Here is a 26789-nt window from a genome sequence, read left to right on the forward strand (position 1 = left end):
TTTTTTCTTTATTCCTCTCTGCAGTAGTTATTTCCACTATTTTATCTTCCAGGTCACTTATCTGTTCTTCTGCCTCAGTTATTCTGGTATTAATCCCTTCTAGAGAATTTTTAATTTCATTTATTGTGTTGTTCATCACTGTTTGTTTGCTCTTTAGTTCTTCTAGGTCCTTGTTAAACGTTTCTTGTATTTTCTACATTCTATTTCCAAGATTTTGGATCATCTTTACTATCATTATTCTGAATTATTTTTCAGGTAGACTGCCTATTTCCTCTTCATTTTTTAGGTCTGGTGGGTTTTTGCCTTACTCCTTCATATGCTGTGTGTTTCTCTGTCTTCTCATTTTGCTTAACTTACTGTGTTTGGGGTCTCCTTATTGCAGGCTGCAGGTTTGTAGTTTCCATTGTTTTTGGTATCTGTCCCCAGTGGCTAAGGTTGGTTCAGTGGGTTGTGTAGGCTTCATGGTGGAGGGGACTAATGCCTGTGTTCTGGGGGATGAGGCTGGATCTTGTCTTTCTGGTTGGCAGGTCCATGTCTGGTGGTGTGTTTTGGGGTATCTGTGGCCTCTTTATGATTTTAGGCAGCCTCTGTGCTAATGGGTGGGGTTGTGTTCCTTTCTTGCTAGTTGTTTGGCATAGGGTGTCCTGCACTCCAGCTTGCTGGTCGTTGACTGGATTTGGGTCTTGGCATTGTGATGGGGATCTCTGGAAGATTTTCACTGTTTGATATTACATGCAGCTGGGAGGTCTGTTGTGGACCAGTGTCCTGAACTTGGCTCTCCCATCTCAGTGGCAGAGTCCTGATGCCTGTTTGGAGCACCAAGAGCCTGTCCTCCACACGGCTCAGAATAAAAGGGAGAAAAGAAAGAAAGAAAGAAAGAAAGAAGAAGATAAAATAAAATAAAATAAACTATTAAAATAAAAAATAATTATTTAGAGAAAAAAAATTTTTAAGCAGTAAAAAAAAGAAAAAAAAGGCAAGACAGAACCCTAGGACAAATGGTAAAAGCAAAGCTATACAGAAAAAATCACATAGAAGCATAGACATACTCACAAAAAGAGAAAAAGGGAAATATACATATATATATCACTGCTCCCTAAGTCCCCCTCCTCAATTTGTGATGATTCGTTGTCTATTCATGTATTCCACAGATGCAGGGTACATCAAGTTGATTGTGGAGATTTAATCCACTGCTTCTGAGGCTGCTGGGTGAAATTTCCCTTTCTTTTCTTTGTTCTCACAGCTCCCAGGTTTCAGCTTTGGATTTGGGCCTGCCTCTGCATGTATTTCGCCTGAGGGCGTCTGTTCGTCGCTCAGACAGGATGGGGTTAAAGGAACCGCTGATTCGGGGGCTCTGGCTCACTCAAGCCGGGAGGAGGGAGGGGTACGGAGTACGGGGCAAGCCTGCGGCGGCAGAGGCCGGCAGGACGTTGCACCGGCCTGAGGCGCGCTGTGTGTTCTCCCGGGGAAGTTGCCCCTGGATCACTGGATCCTGGCAGTGGCGGGCTGCAGAGGCTCCCAGGAGGGGAGGTGTGGATAGTGACCTGTGCTCGCACACAGGCTTCTTGGTGGCAGCAGCAGCAGCCTGAGTGTCTCATGCGCAAACAAGCCTCTCGGGCTGGTGAGTGCTGGTCAGCTCCGATCCTCTGTGCGGGAATCTCTCCACTTTGCCCTCCGCACTCCGGTGGCTGCATTCTCCTCCGTGGCTCTGAAGCTTCCCCGCTCCGCGCCCCCGCAGTCTCTGCCCGCTAAGGGGCTTCCTAGTGTGTGGAAACCTTTCCTCCTTAACAGCTCCCTCCCCCGGTGCAGGGCCCGTCCCTATCCTTTTGTCTCTGTTTATTCTTTTTTCTTTTGCCCTACCCAGGTACGTGGGGAGTTTCTTGCCTTTTGGGAGGTCTGAGGTCTTCTGCCAGCGTTCAGTAGGTGTTCTGTGGGAGTTTTTCCACGTGTAGATGTATTTCTGATGTATTTATGGGAAGGTGATCTCCAGGTCTTACTGTTCTGCCATCTTGAAGGTCCTCTGATCTCTTTTTTTTTTTTTTTTTTTTTTTGCGGTACGCGGGCCTCTCACTTTTGTGGCCTCTCCCATTGCGGAGCACAGGCTCCGGACGTGCAGGCTCAGCAGCCATGGCTCACGGGCCTAGCTGCTCCACGGCATGTGGGATCTTCCCGGACCGGGACACGAACCCCCGTCCCCTGCATCGGCAGGCGGACTCTCAACCACTGCACCACCAAGGAAGCCCCTCTGATCTCTTTTTCTACGAGGTTTTTTTGCTTTTGTTTTTGCTTTAGTTTCCACATATAAGTGAGATCATGCAGTATTTGTCTTTCTTTGTCTGACTTCCTTCACTTAGCATAATGCCTTCAAGGCCTGCTTTTGCTGTATCCCGTAAGTTCTGGTTTGTCATGTCTCTATTTTTGTTTGTCTTAATAAACATTTTTATTTCCCTTTTAATTTCCTCTTTGATCCATTGAATATTCAGGAGAGTGTTGTGTAATTTCAATGTGTTTGTGAATTTTCTAGTTTCCTCTTGTTGATTTCTAGTTTCATGCCATTGTGATTAGCAAAGACACAGTATTACTCCATTCTTGAATTTGTTAAGACTTGTTTTGTGGTCTAACATATGGTCTATCCTAGAAAATGTCACATGTATACTTGAGAGTACACGTGTATTCTGCTGTCAATGGACAGAATGTTCTTTGTGTATCTTTTAGGTCCAGGAAATCTATAGTGTTGATCAAATCCACTGTTTCCTTATTGATTCTCTGTGTGGATGATCTATCCATTGTTGAGAGTGGGGTAAAAAAGTCTTCAAATATTATTGTTTATAGTAACTATACCATTTATTTTTCTCTTTAGCGCTGTTACTTTTTCTTTATATACTTAGGTGCTGTGATGTTGGACTCATAAATAGTTACATCTTTTTGATGCATTGACCCCTGTATCATTATATAATGACCTTCTTTGTCTCTTTTTACCATTTTTAGTTTCGTCTGTTTTGTCTGATGTAAGCAATATAAGCTATCTACCCCTGCTTTCTTTTGGTTACCACTGCTTGAAATGTCTTTTTCCATCCCTTCACTCTCAGTCTATTTGTGTCTTTAAGGTGAAAGTGAGTCTCCTGTAGACAGCACATTTTGGATCTTCTGTTTTTAATCCATTCATCCATACTATGTCTTTGAATTGGAGAATTTAATTCATTTATATTTAAAGTAATTACTGATAGATAAGGGCTCACTACAATAAAATGTTTTTAGTTGTTTTCTGGTTATTTTGTAGCTCCATCATTCCCTGTTTCTTATCCTGCTATCATTTTTTGTGTTCTGCCTTTTGGTATCAATATGCTTTGACTTCTTTATTGAGTTCTTTTGCGTAATTACAATACTATAAGATTTTCCTGTGTTTATCATGAGGCTTACATAAAATAACTTAAACTTATAACACCCTATTTTAAATTGCTAGCAACTTAACTTCAATAGAATTTGTATTCTTTACACTTTTACTTCTTCTCCCCGTCACACTTTAGGTTATTGCTGTTAAAATTTATACTTTTTTAAATATTGGGTTATTAATAATAGATTATTGTATTTCTTAATTTTGTTTAGTTACCTGTCTATGTTTCCATGTAGGTCACTAAACTTCCTTAAAAGGATTATTCTGAATTCTTTATCTGACAGTTCATAGATCTCCATTTCTTTAGGGTCAGTTATTGGAGTTTAATTAGTTTCCTTTGGTGGTGTCATATTTACCTGATTTTTTATGATCCTTAATTCCTTATGTTGGTATCTGTGCATTTGAGTAATAGGGCTCCTCTTGCAGACTTTACAGGTTTGCTTTGCCAGAGACAGTTCTTCATCAGTCTGCTCATTTTGGGTTTCTGGTGTGTCTGCCACTAATGCCTTTGGGCAGGTGGAGCCTGATATTATGATATATTTGGGTGAGGCAACTGTTAGAACTCTGAAGACAGGGATTGGGGGTTGTGCCGCTAGCTGAGAGCAGTTGGATAGGACTGTTGGCTTTATTTCTTACTCAAGTGAGGCTGTAGAATGGGCTCCACAGTTGCCTGAATTCTCTGATCAGGCTTACTAGATGGTTGGGACTGGATGTAGCTGGTGGGGCTATGAATTAGCTTCCCTGTCCTAGCAGGGAAGTAGGTCAGGGCCCAGGGCCTGTGCAGTTCATTGTTTGGAGGCCTGAATAAGGCCTGAGTATGCACTGAATACCCTGGTCAGATGAGGCCACTGATTTTGCTCTGCAGATAGGGGAAGCCATGGCTGTGCTCTCTGTTCAAGTGCCACTGTATGTGGGACTGTTGAATGGGCTATGCAACTTCCCATGTGTTCTGGTTAGGTTTCCTTGTTGGATGGGCTGAAGGCTGTATTCAATGATGAGCAAGACTATGAATTAGATTCTCTGCCCAGACACAGTTGCAGAAGCTGCTCTAAAACAAGTGAAGCTCTTTGTTGTCTTAACTCAAGCTGACCCACACCCAAGTTCCTTGGCTGAACAGGGCTGCTGGCTTTGCTCTCCAGACTATCAGTTCTGTCTGCCCTTTGCTCAACTTGAGTGCTGCTGTGCTGCAAAACTTTCAGGTATTTTTGCTAGCCCTTCTGATCAGTTGGGGCCAGAGGAATAGCCTTCCAGACTATTCTCAATTTTCCAAGGAGGTTCTCAGTTTGAGAGACGCCAAGAGCTACCCTTGGCTATGAATTAATCTTCCTGCCTGTGCATAGCATGGGAAGACCCCATGACTGGTACTGGCTTTGCTCTGTGGGTGATCTGCTCTGCCTGTCCACCTGCCTCTTGACTCAAGCCCCACTGTGCCACACAACTTCCAGGAGTTGTCACTAGCTCTTCTGTTCAGATGGGGCTGGAAAGTACTTTTCACTGTGGGTGGGGCCATGACTCAGCACCGTGACTGGGTGTGGACAAATGGGCTCTAGGGCTGATAAAACTCCTTGAGTATCTGAATCAGTCAGATCTGTGCCCCCTCCCCCCAAGTTACCTGGTCAAAGTGTACCCCTGATTTGGTTCTGCAGACCAACGATGTCGCTGGTTGGATTTACTAGGCAGGCACTGCAGATACGAACTGTCTGCCAAGATCTGTGTGTTGATTGTTGCAAGCCCCTCCCTGCTTCTCTGTCACAGATTCCCAGTGGCTGGGCCCCATAGATTCCTCTGCAATTACCATAGTGCGAGATCAAAGTAGGGGCTCCCACAGAGCAGCCCACAATGTTGAAGGAGATTGGTTGTCCGCCCTGGGTTCTCTTTTCCCTCTGGACGAACCAGTGGCTCAGAGAAGACCTCTCTGCATAGTGTTGCACTGTCCTACGGGAGGGTCAATGTGGTCAACGTGTAGCTGCTTCTCTCGCCTTCTGATGCAGTCTGCCTTGATCTCTGAGGTTCAGTGGGTATTTCAGCCTCACCCCCGTGCTCTAGGATTCTCTTAGTGGTGTCTTGTTTCTGAATAGATGTTAATTGTTCTTCTCATGATGGTGAGTGAATTCAGGAGCTAACTAAGTTGCCATCTTGGTGATGTCACTCTGATGCTTACATTTTTTGAAGTTTCTAACACAAGGGCAGTGAGATTACTCAGGATTTGGTGGCTGTTGCCATATTTTTGTGTTTCTTTCTTCTATGCTTGTCCTCCTGTGACATCACGGAACATTTCATTAATTCAAAGACCCCAGAAATCATAGCTACCAGAGAAGAAATCTATGAGAGCATCCATAGATTTAGGATTTGGGGGTTGCAATTAGGAGTAATTAGGTGATTAAAGCGCTCCAAGACAATCAGATATAAAGTCAAATAAGCATTTTATAGCATGGGTCTTTCCAAGATAAAATTCAAATTTGTACTCACGGCACACAGGACTCTTCCACACTTAACCCTTGCTACCCTACCCAGACTTATCATTACACATCTGCATGGTACTGTGTTCTTCAGCCATATGGTTCACTAGTGATTTTCACAGCGGCCAGGTTCTTCCTTATATCCTTTCTTTACCAACTACTCATTCAATCTCCATTTATCTGGATAATTCTGACTGACTCTTCAAAATTCGTCTCAGGTTTCTTCTTTCCCTGGGGGTATTCTGTGTGGATTAGGTGCCTATTCTCTGAGTTTTCATAGTAACACCTATATCATGTGGATAAAAATTGCTCTTGTCATAGCATTTTTACAGCACATGCTATATTTTAATTATTCCTTGTCTTGTTTTTCTTATCCTCTGTACTCTACAAGAACTCTAAGTTGAAGGGAAGAGAAAAAAAAGGAAGCAAATACTTATACTATTATGTAGAAAAAGCTATGGTATATGTAGAAGTGCAGAAGTGCTGTTCTGCTTCAGAAGTATGTCAAGTAGACTTAGAGGAAAATGGCTAGTGGGGCAATTTAGCCAAGTAAGATAGCATGAGCAAAGAATAGGAAACAGCATGAGGTGATGACAAAAGGTCACACTAGAGAAGCAGGTAATAGACAAATCACAGAAAGGCTGGTGCTCCATGTTAAGTAATTTCAAATCCTTGAAAGGCTTAAATGTAAGGGCTAGGGCGACATAATCAGATTTGACTTTAATATCACTCTGTCAACTATGTAGAAGAAGAAACCTGGGGGGAGGGAGCGACCAGTGGGGAGGTTATTTCTATAGAACAATGAGAGATGATGAGGCCTTATATTAGAACATGTTAGAACTGAGGTATCTGTGAGACCACAACGTGGAGATGCTGGTGACAGCTAGATATCCAAGTTTGTCTTGAGGAGGAGTAATCTAGACTGGAGGAAGAGATTAAGAGTTGTCAGCCTATGGGTAGTACTTGAAAATTTGAATGAGGAAGAAAGCTCCTGAAGAACATGAAAACAATGAGGAGAGTAGGAAACCAAGGGTGGGATTGAGGAGATCACCCACATTTAAGGGGTGGTCAGAGGAAAAGGACTGTAAAGGTAAAGTAAAAAGATAACTAGTGTGGTGCCACTGAAGGAACCTGTTTAAAGAAGGAGGAAATGACCCACACACTCAAATGTAGTGACTGAGTCTAGTAAATAAGGACTGATAAATATCTATTGAATTTATCAGTCAAGCAGTCAAAGAAAATAGCAACAAAAGGAATTTCAGTAAGATGGTGAGCAAGAACCATTCTACTTTGAATTCAGAGTTAACAGGAAGTAGAGAGAGAGAACTCCTGGGGAGTTAGGGGTGGTTGGGCAGAAAGATAATAGGGTAAAAGCATAGAGAGTCATAATGAAAATTGTTCAGTTGATTTGCCATAGGGGGTCTAAATTGGATCTAAATGGAATATTGCATTTGATGAGTGAGATAATTGAATTTAAAATTTCAGAAATGGAGTGGTATAGACTAGAAGGTGATAGGACCCAGGCATGGCCTAGAGAATAGGTGAAGAGAAGGCTAAATTCAGATTTATGACTTTGAGAGTGGTGAGCTAAAATATTCAACTACAATTGAATTTATTTTTCATAGATTTCTGACAGCTGTTGCTACAGAGTTTTTTAGGTTTTTCTTTTTAGGTTTTTTAGGTTTCATGGTTACTTGGTATTATTTTTTTATTATTTTTGCTTTAACATTTGATCTTGAATTTTATATGGTCTAATATTAACATTGTTACTGTTGCTTTCCTTTTGGTCATTTTTGTGGTTCATCTTTGCACTTTATTTTCTGCTTTCTCTATTGTTTTATTTTAAATGTGTCCTTTATAGACAAAGTATTACAATACCTTTGAAAAATCCAATTTGAATGATAATTTCTTGAGCACTATGTTAACTCATTTACATTCTTGTAATTACTTTACCATTAGGATTTAATACTTACCTTTTTTCACGTTTTTTTTTTAATTACTATGCTTTCTGTTTCCTTATTTGCCATCTTTTTTTCTATCCTCTATTGGATAGGTTAAATTTCTCTCTCTCTCTTTTTGGTTACACCTAACTTAAGACACATAGCTATATTTCTTCTTTATCTATGTCATTGTTTAACAATATCTATGTCATACCCTTAAGTAAAAGTCTGTCTGAGTATGGTCTTCTCCTTCTTGTTCTCACCTATCTTTCTGAATTGATATTTTTAGAATGAATACACACACATACATTCTTCTTATTTAGACCACAAACATTTTACTGTTACTTCCTCATTCTTATATTTTGTATTGATTTCATAGTTTTATTTATTATCTGACTAGTATACTTCCTGAAAGAGTGTTTTCCGAAGGTCTTTTTGCCCTAAAACTTGAGTTTTTATGTCTAAGAAAAGCTTTATTTCATGCACACACTTAAAGGATATTTTATTGGTTATAAATGTCTAGGTTCAAAATTCTTTACCTTTAACACTTCAAATGTTATCCCATTGTTTTCTTGCACCCAGGGTTGTTGAAAAGCTTGATTCTTAGTCTTTTGTAGACCTTTGCTTATAATCTTTTCCTTTGTCCTTGAGCCTCATTCTTTCCATAAATATTATTTCTATTTTTATTTTAGTAAAAATATTGTGTTCTTCCTTTGTATTTCATCATCTTCATTTATCACTTTGAGGACGCTTATTCTGCTGATTTGTAATTCTTCTTTTGTCTAATCTGTTCATTCTATTTCATCTGATATAAAATGATGTGTTTGTTGTCTTTCTTAAAGTAGCAACTGGATTCCAAGGTGATTAATTATGAAGATTCCTGGAAGCTGTGAAGCAAAGTTTTGGTTTAGATTTTAAAGTCAATTTAGAATAATAGAAGAGACAGCAACTCCAACAAATTAGGGGAAAAGATAGTCATGTAGGTGGATGACAGAAATTATGGATAGAAGTGTTAGAGGCAAAAGTAGAGTCTCCAAGGAGGATGAACTTTGACATGTAGGAAAGAAGGGTTTCCTTCTGGAATAGAAGAAACCTGAGTATGTTTATAGGTAAGAGGAAAAAATGAGAGATGCAGGAGACTGAGTAATTTATGATGTAAGCTTCCAGAAAGAAAAGGGACAAATGACATGTGTAATTTTTATTGAAACTATCAGAAATGCTCCAAAGTAAACCACTTACCATGAATTGTGTTTAGCATCCTTCTTCCCTCAGGTTTCCTTCACATCTGTTCAATACAAATTTGTTGTCCATTTAATGGTGGAGTAGTAATAAGAAAAATGTCATGAAATTAAAATTTGAGTTTGGTAACAATCAATAATATACTTGAAAACTTTCAGAAAGTGGACTAACCAAAAGAAAGAAAACATGTATATTTATTTTCCTAGATCCTTTAGAGATCTCTCAGTGCACATGGAATAACATCTAAAGTCCAGAACAGGGCCTAGAGCCACACTCTGGAATATGGTACCCAATGGCCACGTGTGTGTGTATGTGTGTGTGTGTTTGTTTTTATTTTTTTGTGGTACGCGGACCTCTCACTGTTGTGGCCTCTCCCGTTGTGGAGCACAGGCTCCGGACGTGCAGGCTTAGCGTCCGTGGCTCACGGGCCCAGCCGCTCCGCGGCATGTGGGATCTTCCCTGCCCGGGGCACGAACCCATGTCCCCTGCATCGGCAGGCGGACTCTCAACCGCTGCGCCACCAGGGAAGCCCCCTATCAAAACATTTTAAAAGAAAAATAAAGTTTGTAGGAAGTCATCTCTCTACAAGCTAAGTGTATGAGCTCTGGCTCAAGGTATTCATGATAATCACTCTATTTATGCAGATACTAATTTCCAAAGGACTAACCCAGGGTGATTTGCCCAGCCATCACCTGCCAGCTGGCGTAAGCTAATGCAAGGAAAAGCAACACAGATCAGAGTGTCAGAATTACTTCATTTTAAGTTCTAAAATATTCTGCGTTTTGATACACATATAATCTAAATATTCTAAAAAAACTTTTAAAGATTGCTAAAATTTTTCTCTCTGAACTCAGACTGACGTGCAACTTTTATCATTATGCACAATATTCTAAATGTATTATATTTTGCTAGATGGAGGACGTTATTGAGGATATAATCGGTACGGAATCGAGTTTTAAAGAGGAAGGAACAGACTCTCCTCTGCTAATGCAAAGAACAGTAAGTGTTTCCAGACCTGAGGAGGTCAATGAGATTAAAATCAATAATAGCATATGATGATAAAACAAGAAATTTCATTTGATTAATAAGTGGTGTTTTCTTCTGCACTTTTGAAACAGGTACAAGATAGATAAATATTAAAAAATATTTATTGGGGCAGAAAAAAAGATACATAATTTTATTGAGGAAGATAATAGGACGTGTACTATTCTATCTGTCTATCTATCTACTTACCTACCTAATCTCTATAAACACCATCTAATTATATATCTAGTCTGCTATAGCATTTTCTGTGAAATCTTCAGATTTCCGTTTGAAGCACAACATATCATAATACCCTCATAAGTTCATGGCTAAATTTTAACTATTTTACCATGACTAACAGCTATCAGATTCAGAGGCTCTACACCTTATAGAGGAAAGAAAAAAATTATAACAACAAAAATATAACTTTACTTCTGAGCCAATAACCAGAGGTTAAAGATGAACTGAAGAAAGCTAGAAGAGCCTCACACTACTTTAAGGCATGTAGACAGATTTCTGTGTTGAAATCACAAATTCCTGGAATAATATGCAGTGAAGAGTTATCTTATCTCCTATTTGATTACTGTTGCCTTCTCATTGTTCATTTATTAATCTCTAGAAATGAATCTGTAAAGGGTGTGCAAGCTCTTTCTATACAGTTTGAAGGGTTGTTGTTGGTTTGTTTGTTTATGGTTTTAGACCTTTGAGAAAACATGAGAAAAAATATGAAAGATTGTGATTTAATTGTTAAACATTTCATTTAAAGAAAGTGAATTCTGACTAGATACTGTTCATCAGTAAATCAGTGGGCTAAGTTGTATTAATATTAACAATGGACATTTTAAATTTAAAACTTTAAGAAAAAAATTAGACAAAGCATCCCTCTTTTCTTTATTAATTCCCAAATAGACTACAAAAAGGAGAATTATCTCTTTCCTCCTTTTCTCTCGTACAAAGGACCTCCACTTTATAACAAGTCATTAATACCACTATTAGACAAAGATTAAATGAGGTTTAAAATCTAGGTTTTTTTTGAAGGTTTTTTTGGTGGATTTTTTTTGTTTGTTTTTTGCCTGTTTGTTCGTTCGTTTTTTAGAATGAAGTGACAATTCTTTCTACCTCTTCTCTCTTCAGGTTTTAAGCAGCATATTTATAGGAAATCTAACAAATTATCTATATAAATGTTATTAATGCTAAGTTTCCCCATCTAATTCAACAGCATGAGGTTACTATTTTCTTAACTAGTATTCAACTTCTGGGTCTGAGGAAATGATATTAATTTCCTGCAATCTTCTCTTCCTTGTATGTGGTACTTATTTCATTGAAATTGTATATTGAAACATTCTCTTTGTCAAATTATCTTACTTGTTTTGTAGAGGTTGCATAGATTGCTTATTCCATGCAAACTGGTGACAGTGAGTATTGGGAATTTGCTTTTGATATACAGAATGTAAAAGATAGATACTACTGGCCTATTTGTACTTATATAAAGAAGTATCTGCTGTTGGCCAATCAATAATCATTGATAAATCAGGATCAAGATATAACCCCAAGCAGTTCAACTGACCAAATATTTATTCAATAGTTATTATATGCAAAGCACAATACGTGCACTATAGGAAACTAAAAGTTGAGTGAGACACAATTCACATATCAAGAGGCAACATGATAGTGAGGCAGTGCAGTGAGGCACACCTGAGAGACAGGGAGGGAAAGAATATGGATCTTGGTATTAACCCAAGTTGTCATCTAGGTATTGTGCAAGTCACTTCTCTTTATTTCACTTTCTTCTTCTGCATTATGAGAATAATTGAAAATATTTATTGCCAAAGCTATTTTTATATTAAATCTTGGTAGATGGCATATATATATATATATATATATATATATATATATATATATAATTTTTTTAAATGCTAGTCAGAGAGTTGCCCTGGAGTTTGACTAAAGTAGAAACCATGCGAAATTGAGATATTTTTGGAATGCTTTAGGAAAAGATGATATTTGAGATATAGTTATAAAGGAAGGTTAAGATTTTAAGAGGTAGACATGAAGGCAGCAAAGTATAACAAGTTGAGAGAACAACATAAGAAAAGGCAAGAAGTCAGAAAAAAAGAATGTATAAGAATAGGTGGTAGAACAGAGATAGGAAATTCTGAAGGATATTTATAGTTCATGTGGATAAAAATAAAGACCTGTTAGATTCAGAGGAATGCTTTGAGTAAGCATTTTAGCTAGTGAACTTTTGGTTGTAGATGATAGAACCTGGCTAATATGGGGCTTAAGTATGAAAGGAATTTGTTGGCTCATGTCATCCACAAATTCCTAAGTAATATTGTATGTGAACATCCCTCCATAACTTTGCCTTTGTTCTGTACTGGCCTTATTCTCAGCTGTTGAGCAGACACTATCACAGCTTATTCCTAGCTATGCACACAATTCTTCCTTGCTAACCCAGTTTTTTTTCAGACATCCACTCCTTCACAAGGAAGAGGAAGTTTCTGATTAATTTAAGCCAACCCTGGTGACCCTGTTTCCCTGGCCAGAGATTGTTTTAAGAATGAGCTTGTGTTGCAATTCTGGCAAGTTGAGCAGGTTCCTGGGGTCTTCTAGAATTTACTTTAGCCTTTAAAGGAGACCCAAGAAAGAGAAGGTTTTGCCTCTCCATGATGTTGTAAGACAATGTGACTTATGTAGTCATTTTATTGCCCAGAAGGTAAATAAACTGAGGAAAAACTAAAGAAACAAAGGGAGAGGAAAATCCAAACGGAATGCAAAGAAATACTGCTTATATGCCCCTGGAGAATTCTTTACCTATGGATCTCACACATTAAGTAAGATTTTTTTCCTTTATTTTATAAGCTAATTGTGTCAGGATTTTCTGATTGTCATAACCAAATGCATCCTGGTGGATACATTAAGTCAAGCTTAAAAACTTAAGAGGAGAGCTTCCTTTCCCGCTTAGTTCCAGTTCAATCTCTGGGCTAATTCCTTGTGGAGCAATTTCTGTCATATATCTAACTGTCAGCTAATTTTTCTGGGTCTTGGGCCCACGCTAGAGCTGTGAATCAGGCAGCTCCACAAAACAAATTATCTAGGTTAAGAGTGAGAACCAGGAGAGCAGGAGTTGTTACCAAAATAAATGTAAATGAATTCTAGAGAGGCTGAAACAACAGATGCCCATAATGGTAAGCTTCAAAAGTGAGGATATTTATCAATAATAATAATTTTTCTTAATGTCTCACCTACTATGTCACAGGCACGTTGCTGAGTATTTTACATATTTTCTGTAGTTCTCACAGAAATTGCAAAGTCTTAGGGGCAGTCTACTGATTGTGCTGTTAGTCACTTTGGGGTTCTTTTGTTGTGACTTAAGCAGAAAACCTTGAGTGTAGATTTATCCCACTGCATATAGGCTTAATTAAAAATCATGTTCTAACTTCTGTTGGTGGAAAGCTTGGAAGCTGCTAAGGGTCCACTTGTGGTGGTCCTTCACATTTCCCCAGATTGAATGGAATAGTTCAAGGTTTTCACAGATCAATTTAGCCCAGGTATTTCTGACCCAGAAATGAATATTGAGTGATTAGTGACTAGACTCAGAATAATTAAGCAGAAGTTACCTCTCAATTTCTATTTGACCAAGAGAACTAGGCAACTGTCAATTCGTTCTTACTGCAACAATTTTGTAAATTGGACTGAAAAGACCCAAAGTGCAAGAAACATTCAGTGAAATCAGCTGTGTTTTCATCAACACCTTAACCTCTCAGTTTCTCAGTCTCCTTGGTGTCAATGGTATTTTTCTCCTTCCTATCCAGCGATCCCTTCACATGATGATATCTTAGATCTTCTTATTATGTATTTCTCTATCCTATAACATTTTTATTTCATACTTTTTGACCATTACATTCTGTTTTTCAGTGCACCTACTCTAATGTTCTTACTTCACCATTGCTCAAGCTTGTGGAGACTCCAAATCAATTGACTCTACCACTGTTTTTCTCAATAGCTATTATTTCTCACTCATGACATCTTTTTTGATATAGAATATGTTTATTATACATAATCTAGGTATATTGAGTATAAAATAACTATCAGTGCAAATAATTACACACACACATTATTAGGGTTAAGCGTCAGGTTAGGGTTTTTGTGTCTCAAAGGCTTGTGTTGTGCAACTTCTCAGTCTGTTTTCCGGATGATCGCCATTCTCAGATACAACATTTGCAAATCAGTGTTTTCTCACATTCGGTCCACTGCCTCTTTCGTCATGCATACGCTTGCCTGTGCTGTTGAAAACCTTTTCAGTCACCTGGAGCCCCAACTGGGTTTATTGTGCTTCTCTTTCCCTTGCTTGGGGACACCAATCCACAAACATGGTTCCAAGACTGAGGTCCAAGAACGCAGTACCTATGGGTTTCTTCTAGGCCTCGCCTGGCTTCAGGTTTTACGTTGCAGTAGTCGATTTGGTGTGAGTTTCTTGTTGTAGGTGGCATTGTGATGCTTGTGCATGGAGCGGTCCTGTTTCCCCAACACCATTCATTGCACAGGCTATCATATCCCCACGGGACCTTCTCACCTCCTTTGTCAGAGACGAATAGACACATAAGCGTGGCTTTCTTTCTGGCCTCTCCTTTCTCCTCCATGGATCTATGTGGATGTCTTGTGTGCCTATACCATGATGTCTTGATGATGGCAGGTTGGCAGGCTAGTTGGAAATCAGGCAGTGTGGGAAGTCCGAAGTCTGTGCTTCTGTCTGAAGAGCGTACTGACACTCTCTAGGTTCTTTTGTGTTTCCAGACGCATTTTGGGATTCTTGGTTGTACTTGTCTGAGAAAATCTGTGGGTATTTTGAGAGGAATGGCATTGCATCTCTGGATTGCCTTGGGGGTGTGGAATCATTTCCACAAGACGGACTTTTGCGATCCATGAGCACCACCTATCTTTCCATGTTTTGTGTGTATCATTTTCATTTTCTTTCATTGGTATGTCTCTCATCCAGTTTTCTGAGTTACGGGTCTTGTAGGTCATGGGTTAGACGGACTCCTAGGTATTTTTTTTGTGTTGTTGCCGTCATTGTCCACAGGGTTCTCTTCTTCCTTCCTCATTCAGATAGTTTGTTGTGAGTGTACAGAAAGCAACCGATTTCTGTAGTGTCGATGAAGTTTCTACCCTGCAATCAAACTGAGTTTCCTGACGAGTTTTGTTCTGTTTTGTTCTGTTTTCTTTTGGGGGAAGAGGGGGTCACCTTCAGCATTCTCTGTGCAGAGAATCAGGTCCATTGGACTCTTTCCTCTGCAGTTGGATACCTCTTCTTTCTTTTTTCCATGCCATTAATATGGTGAGGATTTCCTCCACCTTGGAAGATGAAAGCGGCCAGTGTATGCAATAACTGGCCCCCTTCTCCTTCCTCCGTCTCTATCTCTCTGAGACCTCCAGGAAGGGCAGGACAAGGCCAGGGCTGCATAGAGCTCAGCTTGGTGAGCTGGATCGCTGTTCGTCTGCCCCTCCATCCAGGGCGTAATTTGCTCTACCATCTGTGACCGGGGGTGTGGTCGTGCGGGGTTGGGGGTCCCGTCAGCCTTTTCCCTCTTTGAACCAATCTTTTCTTCGTTATGTGTTGGCAAACTGCAGTCCACCAGACGGGTTGTCTGAGGCCAGCCTTTGGTTCGGGCCGAACACCAGCCTCTGTGGGTCACCCTGTGGTGCCCAGCATACAGCCCCACCCTGCTCACCTTTGTACTCCAACTGGCTGTACTCTGGGTCCTCCAGCTGACACTGGGGGAAGCGTGGCATGGTGCTCCAGGTCAGTGCCAGATGTGCTGTGCTCTTTTCAAAGCCGGGATTGGGTCCCGTGGACCTCTGGGCCCTGATTCCGGAGAACCCTCCATGGCCACACTCACCCAGAGCCCACGCTGGCCCTCGTAGGCAGTGGGGACGGGGCGGTGGGGTGGGCTGCCCCGGCCCCTCACTCATGACATTTTGACAATTTCTTTCTTAACCTATTCTTGGTCAAGTACTATAACCATTTCTCTTGCGAACACTCTTAGCATATACCCATTTTTCTTCATTTTATTCTCCTAACAAAAGCCCAACCCTGATTAAACTTATTTTTCATCTTACTCCACATCTTCACCTGGGTAGCTGAATGGATAAAATTTTACCACATTGCTCATAGTACTCACCTCCTATACATCACCAAAATTTCATAGGGGCTTTCACTACTACCAGACAATACTACAGCTATTCCTTGGTGAAAATTCTCATTAATTAAGACAACATTATACTTTCTCTTCTCTTCTCAAATCTCCACCATTCCCCATCCATTCTCCATTTTCTAGCTGATTTCTCTTTCACAACATACTTCAGAGAGAAAATATATGCAATCAGGTTAGAACTTACTTGTTAGCTTTGCATCACAAATTCTATAAGACCACCTGCATCTGTTTTGATTTTCTCTGCCATCCCTTCTGTTAGAATAGAATTGTCCCAGCTCATAATCTGAAGCCAGCCCAACTACTTGTGTCCTAGATCTCACAAATTCTTACCTTCTCAAGCACTCTCCCTCTCTAAATAGCAGCTCCTCCTATATCATCAGTCTATTCTGATGTATTGAATTATAAATATCAGCATTACACTTGTCTTTACTAAGATTCCCCCCAAATAAAACCAAATCAAACAACTCCCTTTGAATGCAGTTCCTCTCCAGCTACCACATCATTTCCTGACTCCCTACCCCTCAGAACTCTCTCTGCTTCCATTTCCTTACCTCCCATTCTCTACTCTCCAATACAGCTGTTGCCCTTACAATTCTAAAAGAGCTCTTAAAACCAACCAGTACCGAAGCCAATAGTAAATTCTCCATTCTCACCAGCCTTGGTTTCTCTGTGGCAGTAGCCATGGTTGACCACTCCCTCCTTCTTGAAGTATTATCTGGGATTCTGTAGCGCCATATTTTTTGGCTTTTCACCCACCTTACTGGTTCTTTCTCTTCTAATAGACATCTACATGCTAAAGTGCTCCCAGGCTTAGACTTCAGTCTTCTTTTCTCACATATCTATACATTCTGTTGGTGATCTCAACCCTTCTCCAGCCTAGCTGTCTCCCCTAATGCTAGATTTGTATGTCTTACTGCTACCTTAACATCTTTTGTGCTTCCAACAGACATCTCAAACCTAATCTGACTGAAAAGAAGTTTTTGTCCCCCTCCTTATCCATCTAGAACCAACACCCTCCAAAAAAAGTAATTCTTCTTCTCTCTCTTACTTCCACACAACCACATTTACCAGTATGCCCTCCTACTCTGCATCCCAGATTTCCTGAATCTCACAGCTTATCAGCTCCTCTACTAAAACCCTTTTCCAGGCTATGATCATCTCTCACTTGAACTTCAGAACTAAGCTCTCTGCTACTTCTTTCCCCCGTACGGCTGTTGATCACACAGCAGCCAGAACGATCTTCACATAGCAAAACTCAGATCCTGTTTCTCTGACTGCTGAGCATTCTGTTAACTTCCTGAAATCCTCAGAATATAACCAGGACCCTTTGCCATAGTCAGCACTTCCCTGTAACTTTAGGCTCTGGTCTTGATAGCCTTCTTCCTACTCCTTGAATATGACATGCATATTATCATTTTAGGACCATGGAATTTCCTTTTTTGGGCTTGGAATGATTTTGTCCCAGATCTTTGCATGACTATCTCTTTATGCCTCAGATCTTTAGTCCATATCAACTTGTCAGAGAGGTCTTCCACAATCACCCTATTTGGAACACCCCATCCCACACTTCCTAAATCAATATCTTATTTAATTCCCTGGGACACTTAGGATTAGAGTTACAAAAATTATCTTGTGTTTTATTTTATTTACCTATTTATTGTGTGCTCCCACCCTTAAAATGTGAACTCCTGGAAGCTGGTGATCTTGTCTGTCTTGTTCACTGCTGTGTCCCTAAAGCCTAAAAGAGTGACCTGTTCATTATTTTATTCTCAGTACCCAGCACAAATGTCTAGCACATCATAGGTGCTCAGCAAATACATATGAAATAAATACTTTAAAATTCACACACAATATTTTAAAAAATTGTTCCCATTATACATTACCATTTAGGAAAATTTTTAATGGCTGAAATCGGCAGCAATAAGGATAACAACAATAATAATAGCTACTATGCCTTGAGTACTTGCTATGTGACAAGGATTGTGCAAAACACTTTTCATGAAAATTTAATCACCACAACAAACATATGAGATAGAGACTATTATTATGGATTATCATTTTACAAATGAGAAAAGAGGCTTAGAGAAGTTCAGTAACTCACTCAAGTTCATATAGTTAGTGAATGTCAAGAGAGGGGTTTGAATCCAATCCTGTATGACACCAAATGCACAATCTTACCCACTCTGCTGTGCTAGCAGCCTCAGAAGGAAGCCATTTCATAGAATTGTAGAATCTTAGAATCTGAAGGGACCTTAGCCTGATCCGATCCTCTGTCACATTCCAGCCAAAGGATTGTTTAGCCTCTGAGTTTAAATCTGTCTCCCTATAATTTCTACCCTTTAGTCTTAGTTTCACCTCTCCCTTTCAGAGATGTGGTTGTGCACAGTAACTCACTTCTTTTATCATAGATGGGTATTTTTCAATCAAGTGTCTGTAAATGCTGGTGGCGTTTGACAATCTCAGTATACTGTTATAGTTCAAGACTATTTCAGAGACAAGGACTGAGTAAATATTAACAACCCCCTGTGCTTGATTGGAACTTGAAAGGACTACAGAACACCAACAAGCAAGCTTTTGTCAATCACAATCTAGAGCAGATTAGACTTAAAGTCCAAGGAAGAACCAAAGTTCACCTTAGAAGTTTCTGCACAGCTCTCCCAGTTATTGCTTGCAAGTGTAAGGAAAAGAAAATGATGAAGGAGAAAGAGAAAACCATTGCTATTGTGAAGGTTATAGACACTTCAAAGTTAAAACTGGTGAGCAAGTGCATTTTGGAATTCTTTCAATGTTTGGAGATGAAACCACCTTAAATACTGAATTTAAACTTTATAAACTAATAGTCAATAAAATAAGGTATGTAGAAGTTGAGCATTGAAAAGTGTAACATATAGTCTGCTGTACTGACAAGCTTATTTACTTAGAAGATAGTTTTTAATGCTTTGGCTACAGTAAAAATATTTTTATAGTCTATTTAGTTAAACAATTGTTAAAAATAATGTTATATTGTGACCTTTTTATCAAGAAGTGAAGGTTCTACTAATTATTTGTTGCAGCGTTTACATTTGGTACTAAACAGATTATATATATATAAAGTGTATGATGCAAAAGCATTTATTATGTTACCATTCTCTGTTTTGTATTTTATCTTTTCTATTTGCTTTATGAACCAGCTGGTCAAGGACAGGAATCTCCCACTCCCGCCCAAAAGATTATTTTTATTCACTCATAATAGAACGAAAAAAAAAATAACTCAGTGGGATTTCTCTTTTCAATGTTTATCATTCAAACCTCATAGCCCTGCTTCAGCAAATAAAATAAAGTTAGGGGGAGATCAATTGTACATGTCCTAAAACTGGAAAAATCTAGTTTACTATGTTTAAAGGTAAACTAGAGGAAAGAATAAATACACAAAAGGAAAGAAAATATTCTCTTAAATGCCAGTTTTTATGTATGCTTACATTGTGTGATATATGCTCTCCTACAGTGTTCACTCTTTATTCCTGAAGTTTATCTTCTTTCTATGCCTACAATTATTCTATCTAACAGTATCAAGCTCAATTTTGCCATTTTGCATTCACAGTAAATGTCTTCAGAGAAAAGCAAAATAGAGGGTCCAAGCAACTCAAAATCCCCTCACTTTCCCATGAAACTCACACTAAATATTTGATATAGATATAGATATATAGATATCACACATACACGTCTATGTATGAGTTTAGAAGTTTTTCTTCTTTTAGTCTCTATACTGAAAAATTGTCTGGAAATATATGTATATATATATATATGATTTTATTTCTTTTTTTGTATTTATAATGAGATTATCTGGGGGATAGGTACATCACACACACACCACACACACCCATATGTAATATACATATATGCATATTATATGTATGTATGCATATACACAAATGCACATGTATGTATCTCCAGGAAATTCTCAGGGTTTTACATAATCAGTTTTCAGAAACATGATGAGTGTTCCTGGGTACTATAGTACCCTCTCTCTTGCTGAGTGAATATAAATGAAGAGGGGTAAAACAATAAAAATGAATTAAATTATTGAATTTGTGGTCAAGTTTCCTCATACTATAGCATTTTGGTGAAGAAAAAAATTAAGCCAGGTTGCCGTAGGGAGAGTGCTGGAGATGTTTGGACCTTAAGTTGAGCCTTAGAGAGTAGGTTGTAGTTTGATACTTAAAGAAAGCGTGAGGACATTTGAGGTGCAGAAAATAGTAGTGGGAAAGAATAAAACTGAGAAAAATATTCTCCAATGGCCTCCAACTTTTTTGAGTTTTCAAAACACTTCTTACCATTAAAAGTGTTAAGGCAAGAGCCCTTCCACAATGGGATAGGTAGTAAAGAATCCAGCCTCTGTGTTAGACGGACCTAGGTTTTAATCTCAAGTCTTTTATTTATTACAACTGTATGATCTTGAGATAAGTACTTAATTTTTCAGAGTTTTAATTATTTATATTTAAAATGGGAACTATGAGACTTCACTCACAAAGTTATTATAAAGATTACCTGAGAAGCTGTTTTTTGTTATTACTATGAAACATGCTTATCTGAATATCTGGTGTATAATAAATACTCAACTATCTATAATGTTGCATATATATATTATGATATTGCTTGTATTTTATTATCATTTAAAAATTCTCCATATGTGGATTCATAGGTTCCGTTTGGCAACATTCTATCTTCTTGCCTCTTCCCTCCCACTGGAGTAGGAGATCTATTTTTACAAGCTGTGACATAGTCTACATATATGTATGTGGTGATGAGAAACCTTTCAGAACTTGAGGGTAGTGGGAAATAATGTTGACCAGATAATGTGGGGCCATTTAATGAGATTTTGAAAGCTGGACACAAGGATTTGAACTTAATATATGAGTTAAAGGGGAGAGGTTTAAATTTTAGGTTTTTGAGCTGGGAGAGATCAGAAGAAAGTTGTATTTTTTAAAACATGAGTTGGTTTGAGAGGAGCAGTTGGAAACTAACTGAGAGGGATGGAGGGCTACTGGAGGGAGGGACATATCTTAGGCTGAAGGCCCTGAGGATCTTGAGATACGAGGATAGGGAAGACAATTTAAACTGACTAATGATTTAAAAGAAAAAAATGTCATAACTGGGTAATAGATTGGACCTAGTACATGGAGAGGGAAGAGGGCAAAACAGAAAAAACATATGTGGAATTTAGGTCAGATCATTTATGCTGCCCTTTACTGTATTTGGCCTGAGAGTAAATGGTTGTATGAATATTTGTACAATAATTTTGGACACAGATTTTATTTTCTCATAGGGAAACACTGATTTGAAACACTGGCAAAGCTATATTTTTCTATTATTGAAAGTTATTGTCCTCTCACAAACTAAGAATTTTATAATAAATGGGATTGAATTTTATCAGATACTTTTTAAAAATCTATTGAGATGACCATAGAGTTTTTTTTTCTTTTTTAACGTCATAAAATATATTTATGGGAAATCCAACTTGATTATGGTAAGTTACCTTGTTTATATTCTCTTGAATTAAAATTACTAATAATATTTTGCTTAAGATTTATAGAATGAATGAAATGGGTCTATAATATTTGTTTCTAATAATGTTTTCATATGGTTTCAGTCTCAATGAATTGGAACATATTTTCTGTTGTCTCTATTGTCTGGAAATGCTTGTACAAAATTGAGATGGTATGTTTCTTGAAAATGTGACAGTTTTGCCCATAAAACTGTCTAGTCCAGATATTTTCTTGTGTAATATGTTTAAAGCTTGTTTTGATTTCTTCAGTAATCATATGACTATTCAAGACTATTAATTACTTGTGTAGTAAGTTCTACCAAATAATACTTTTCTAGAAGTTTATGTATTTTTCCTAAGCATTCACAGTCATTGGAAAATTATTATAGGTATTCTCTGTTATTATAGGTATTATAGGTATTCTCTGTTATTATCTTTTTTATTGTGGTAAAACATGTATAACATAAAATTTGCTATTATAAACATTTTAAAGTGTACAATTCAGTGGCATAACATAGATTCACATTGTTATACAACCATTACTGCTATACATTCCCAGAGCTTTTTCATTCTTCCAAACAGAAACCCTGAACCCATTAAACAATAACTTCCCATTTTCCCTTACCTCCAGCCCTTAGTAACCTCTATTCTCCTTTCTTCCTGCATAAATTTGACTATTCTAGGTACCTCATGTGAGCGGAATCATACAATATTTGTCCTTTTCTATTGGCTTATTTCACTTAGCATAATGTTTTCAAGACTCATACATGTTGTAACATGTATCCGTACTTCATTACCTTTTATGGCTGAATAATATCCCATTATGTATATACCACGTTTTACTTATCCATTCATCTATTGATGGGCATTTGGACTGTTTCTACCCTTTGGCTCTTTAATGCTTCTATGGACATTGGTGCAAATATCTGTTTGAGTATCTGCTTTCAACTCTTACTGGTATATACCTAGAGGTGAGAAATTGTTGGTCATATGCTAATTTTATGTTTAACTTTTGAAGAACTGTCATACTGTTTTCCACAGTGGCTGCATCATTTCACATTCTCAGTGGCAATGAACAAGGGTAATATTTTTTCCATAGCCTCACCAACATGTTTTCCTTTCTTTTTTTCTCTTTTTTTTTTTTTTTTTTGCGGTACGCGGGCCTCTCACTATTGTAGCCTCTCCCTTTGCGGAGCAAAGGCTCCGGACGCGCAGGCTCAGCGGCCATGGCTCACGGGCCTAGCTCTCCGCGGCATGTAGGATCTTCCCAGACCAGGGCATGAACCCGTGTCCCCTGCATCGGCAGGCAGACTCTCAACCACTGTGCCACCAGGGAAGTCCTCCTTTCTTTTAATAATAGTCATCTTAATGAGTGTGAAGTTGTAAAACATTGTGGTATTGATTTATATTTCCCTAATGACTAATGATGTTGAGTATCTTTCAATGTCCTTATTGGTCATTTGTGTATCTTTTTCAGAGAAACGTCTATTCAAGTTCTTTGCTCATTTTTTAAATTGGATTGCTTTTGTTGTTGTTTTTGTGAGTCATATGAGTTTATTTTATGTAGTCTAGATATTAATCTCTGAACAGATATGTGATTTGCAAGTAATTTCTCCCATTTTGTGAGTTGTCCTTTCACTCACTTGATAGTGTCCTTCGATGTACAAAAGTTTTAGATTTTGATGAAGTTCAATTTATCTGTTTTGGTTGTTGTTGTTGCCTGTAATTTTGCTATCATATCCAAAAAATCATCACCAAACCCAATATCATGAAGATTTTCCCTCATCTTTTCTTCTAGGAGTGTTATAGCCTTAACTCTTATGTTTAAGTTGTTGATCCATTTAGAGAAATTTTTGTTTATGGTGTGAGAATCCAACCTCACCTCCTGCATGTGGCTATCCAGTTTCTCAAGATTGTTTGTTGAAAAAACTGTCTTGGTCTTGGCACTCTTGTCAAAACTCATTTGACCATATATTTGAGGACTAATTTCTGGGCTCTCTATTCCACTCTCTATGTCTGTCTTCATGTCAGTACCACACTGTTTTGATTATTGTTGCTTTGTAGTGAGCTTTGAAATATGGAAATTTGAGTCCTCCAACTTCGTTCTCTTTGAAGATTGTTTTTGCTATTCAGGGTCCTTTGAGATTCCATATGAGTTTTAATATGGGTTTTTCTATTTCTGCAAAAACCACTGTTAGGATTTTAATAGGGTTTGGATCGCATCTGTAGATTGCTCTGGGTAGAACTGTCATCTTAACAATATTAAGTCTTCTCATCAAAAAACATGGGATATCTTTCCATTTATTTATATCTTCTTTAATTTCTTTAAGCAATGTTTTTTAGTTTTCAGTGTCTAAGTCTTTTCCTCCTTGGGTAAATTTATTACCAAATATTTTATTCTTTTTGGTGTTATTGTGAATGGAATTGACTTAATATCCTTTTCAGATTGTTCTTTGTTAGTGTGTAAAGATGCAACATATTTTGCATGTTGATTTTGTATCCTGCAACTTTGAATTTAGTTATTAGCTTTCATACTTGTGTGTGTGTGTGTGTGTGTGTGTGTGTGTGTGTGTGTAGCCTCATGATTTTCTAAATATAGGATCATATCATCTGTGAACAATATCATTTTACTTACTCTTTTCCAATTTGGATGACTTTCTTTTCCATGCCTAATTGCTCTGGCTAGGACTTCCAATACTATCTTAAAAAGAAGTGGCGAAAGAAAGTGGGTGGTGTCCCAGTCTTGTTTGTTCCTGATTCTTGAGGAAAAAAACTTATAAATCTCAACTTGTACTGTGGTTATATCCTCCTTTCATTTCAGATATCATTTGTTTAGTCTTCATTCTTTTTAATCAGTCTTGTAAGAGGCATGTCAAGTTTGTTAATTGAAAAAACAAAACAAAACTTGTCTTTTGCATTGTTTTGTTTTTCACTGATTTATGATCTTATATTACTATCTATTTTACTTGCTTTGGGTTTATTTGGTTATTCTAACTTCTTGAGAAATTTACTTAGTTTATCAAATTTCAAATTTTTATCTATTTTTCTCATATTTAAGGGCATAAATTTCCTTCAAAGCATTATTTTGCCATATTCCAGAAGTTTCTTTATGTGTGTTTTCAGTATCTTTCATTTATTTTTAAATTACAGTATGATTTGGTCTTTACTCTTGAGTCACTTAAGAATTTCTAAATATATAGGAAATCAAGGACTCTATGAAATGTTTGAAATTTTTTTGGGGGAAGGAGTTGGTTTTAGTATTTTTTCTGAGTACGTGATCAATATTTATGTACGTTCCATACGTACTTGGAAAACTGTGTGTCCTCTAATTTGTAGATGTAGAACTATATATATGTATTAGGCCAAGACTTTACTTTTATTGTTCACATCTAGAACATTACTGATTATTTTTGTCTACTTGATTTTTCAAAAAACAGGGAGAAATGTGTTGAAATCTCCCAATATGTTGATGGATTTATTAATTTCTCCTTGTAGTTACAAATATTTTGTTTCATATTTTGAGGTTATTCTATTAGGTACAATCCTGCTCATAATTGCTGTGCCTTTTTGGAGAATTGAATTCTTTATTATTAGATAGTGACTCTCTCTAGCCCTAATTTTTCTAATTTTAAAGCCTATTTTCCTCTGATATCAATGTAGTTCACTGGTTTCCTATGGTTATAATTTGCTGGACATATCTTTTCTCATCTTTTAACTTTCAATCTTTTGTGTCCTTTTGCAATGTAGTGGTGTCTCTTGTAAGCTACATAGATCTAAATACTGTCTTTTTAACCAAACTGTCAACCTTTTAGCTGAGGAGTTTGACCTATTTACATTAATTATTCTTATTGATATATTTTCATCTGTTCCTCTCATCTTATTTTATTATTTAAGTGAGTCCTATATTTTAATATGTTTTTCTTTAGTAATTTTATTTTAACCACTTTCACATCCATTGGCTTTTTTACTACTCCAATCCAATCATACTGATATTATCTAGACTTTAATACTGAGTCATATGGTTATACATTTCTTTTTTTTTTTTTTGCGGTACGCGGGCCTCTCACTGTTGTGGCCTCTCCCATTGTGGAGCACAGGCTCCAGACGTGCAGGCTCAGCGGCCATGGCTCACGGGCCCAGCCACTCCGCGGCATGTGGGATCTTCCGAGACCGGGGCACGAACCTGTGTCCCCTGCATCAGCAGGTGGACTCCCAACCACTGCGCCACCAGGGAAGCCCTATACATTTCATTTTATCTTTGATTTTGATTCCCTTCTTCTTTTTTAGACTACAACCACTTTACCAAGATATTTGATTATTTTTTATGACATATTTTATTATATCATATTTACTTCATCCAAAAGTGTTTTCAGTGTTAGTCTTTGAGAGAAAATATTCTTAAGCATTTTATACCTCTAAGAATATTTTTCGTCATGACCTCATATGTGGATGATATTTGGGCTGGATATAAAACTCTGTATTTTAAGTCCTTTTCTTTAAACATTTGAAAAATACTGATTCACTTTCTTCTTTCATCCATTTTGCTATTGAAAAATTTTATGTTAATCAGATTCTTGTTCCTTTGAGCATGATCTTCTCTTTTTCTCTTTAGGCTTTTCGATCTTTCTCTTTGTCATTGTATACTCTTAAATTTCACTATAATGTGTCTGGGTGTAGGTTTTTCTTCTTTGATATTCTATAGGCCCTTTGATTTTTAAATCAAAATAAAACAATGATAAAATAAGATGAGATAAAATAAAAGACTTTTTGGTTTTTTATTTAGTGTTAATTCTAGGAAATGCATCTCCATTATTTCTTAAAATTTTTTCTTCCTTCCAGTTTTATTTATTCTTTTTCTCTGAGAGTCCTAATACCTGTCTGTATTTTAGTTCTAATAATTCTATCCTACATACTAATTAGATTTTCTTTCATATGCTTTGTTTCTTGGTTCTTTTCATTACCCTCCTGAGAGATTACTTTAATTTGGTAATTCCT

General features: G+C 37.7%; 1 protein-coding gene across 3 annotated transcripts in view; it reads left to right on the plus strand.

Moving 5' to 3' along the window:
• The window catches only part of TFEC (transcription factor EC), a 153572-nt gene that overhangs the window by 107651 nt on the left and 19132 nt on the right, over positions 1-26789 (plus strand). Inside the window, exon 3 of one of the 3 annotated variants that reach the window (XM_060304998.1) lies at positions 9945-10031. The exons of 1 other annotated variant lie outside the window; for it this stretch is intronic. In XM_060304998.1, coding sequence (XP_060160981.1) covers positions 9945-10031 — 87 coding nt within the window. Of the gene's footprint in view, positions 1-9944; positions 10032-18960; positions 19027-26789 lie in introns of those variants that run through there. One more of the 3 variants, XM_030857607.2, reaches the window with a different exon arrangement.

Source organism: Globicephala melas, chromosome 9 (assembly GCF_963455315.2).
Source record: "Globicephala melas chromosome 9, mGloMel1.2, whole genome shotgun sequence".
Lineage (NCBI taxonomy): Eukaryota > Metazoa > Chordata > Mammalia > Artiodactyla > Delphinidae > Globicephala > Globicephala melas.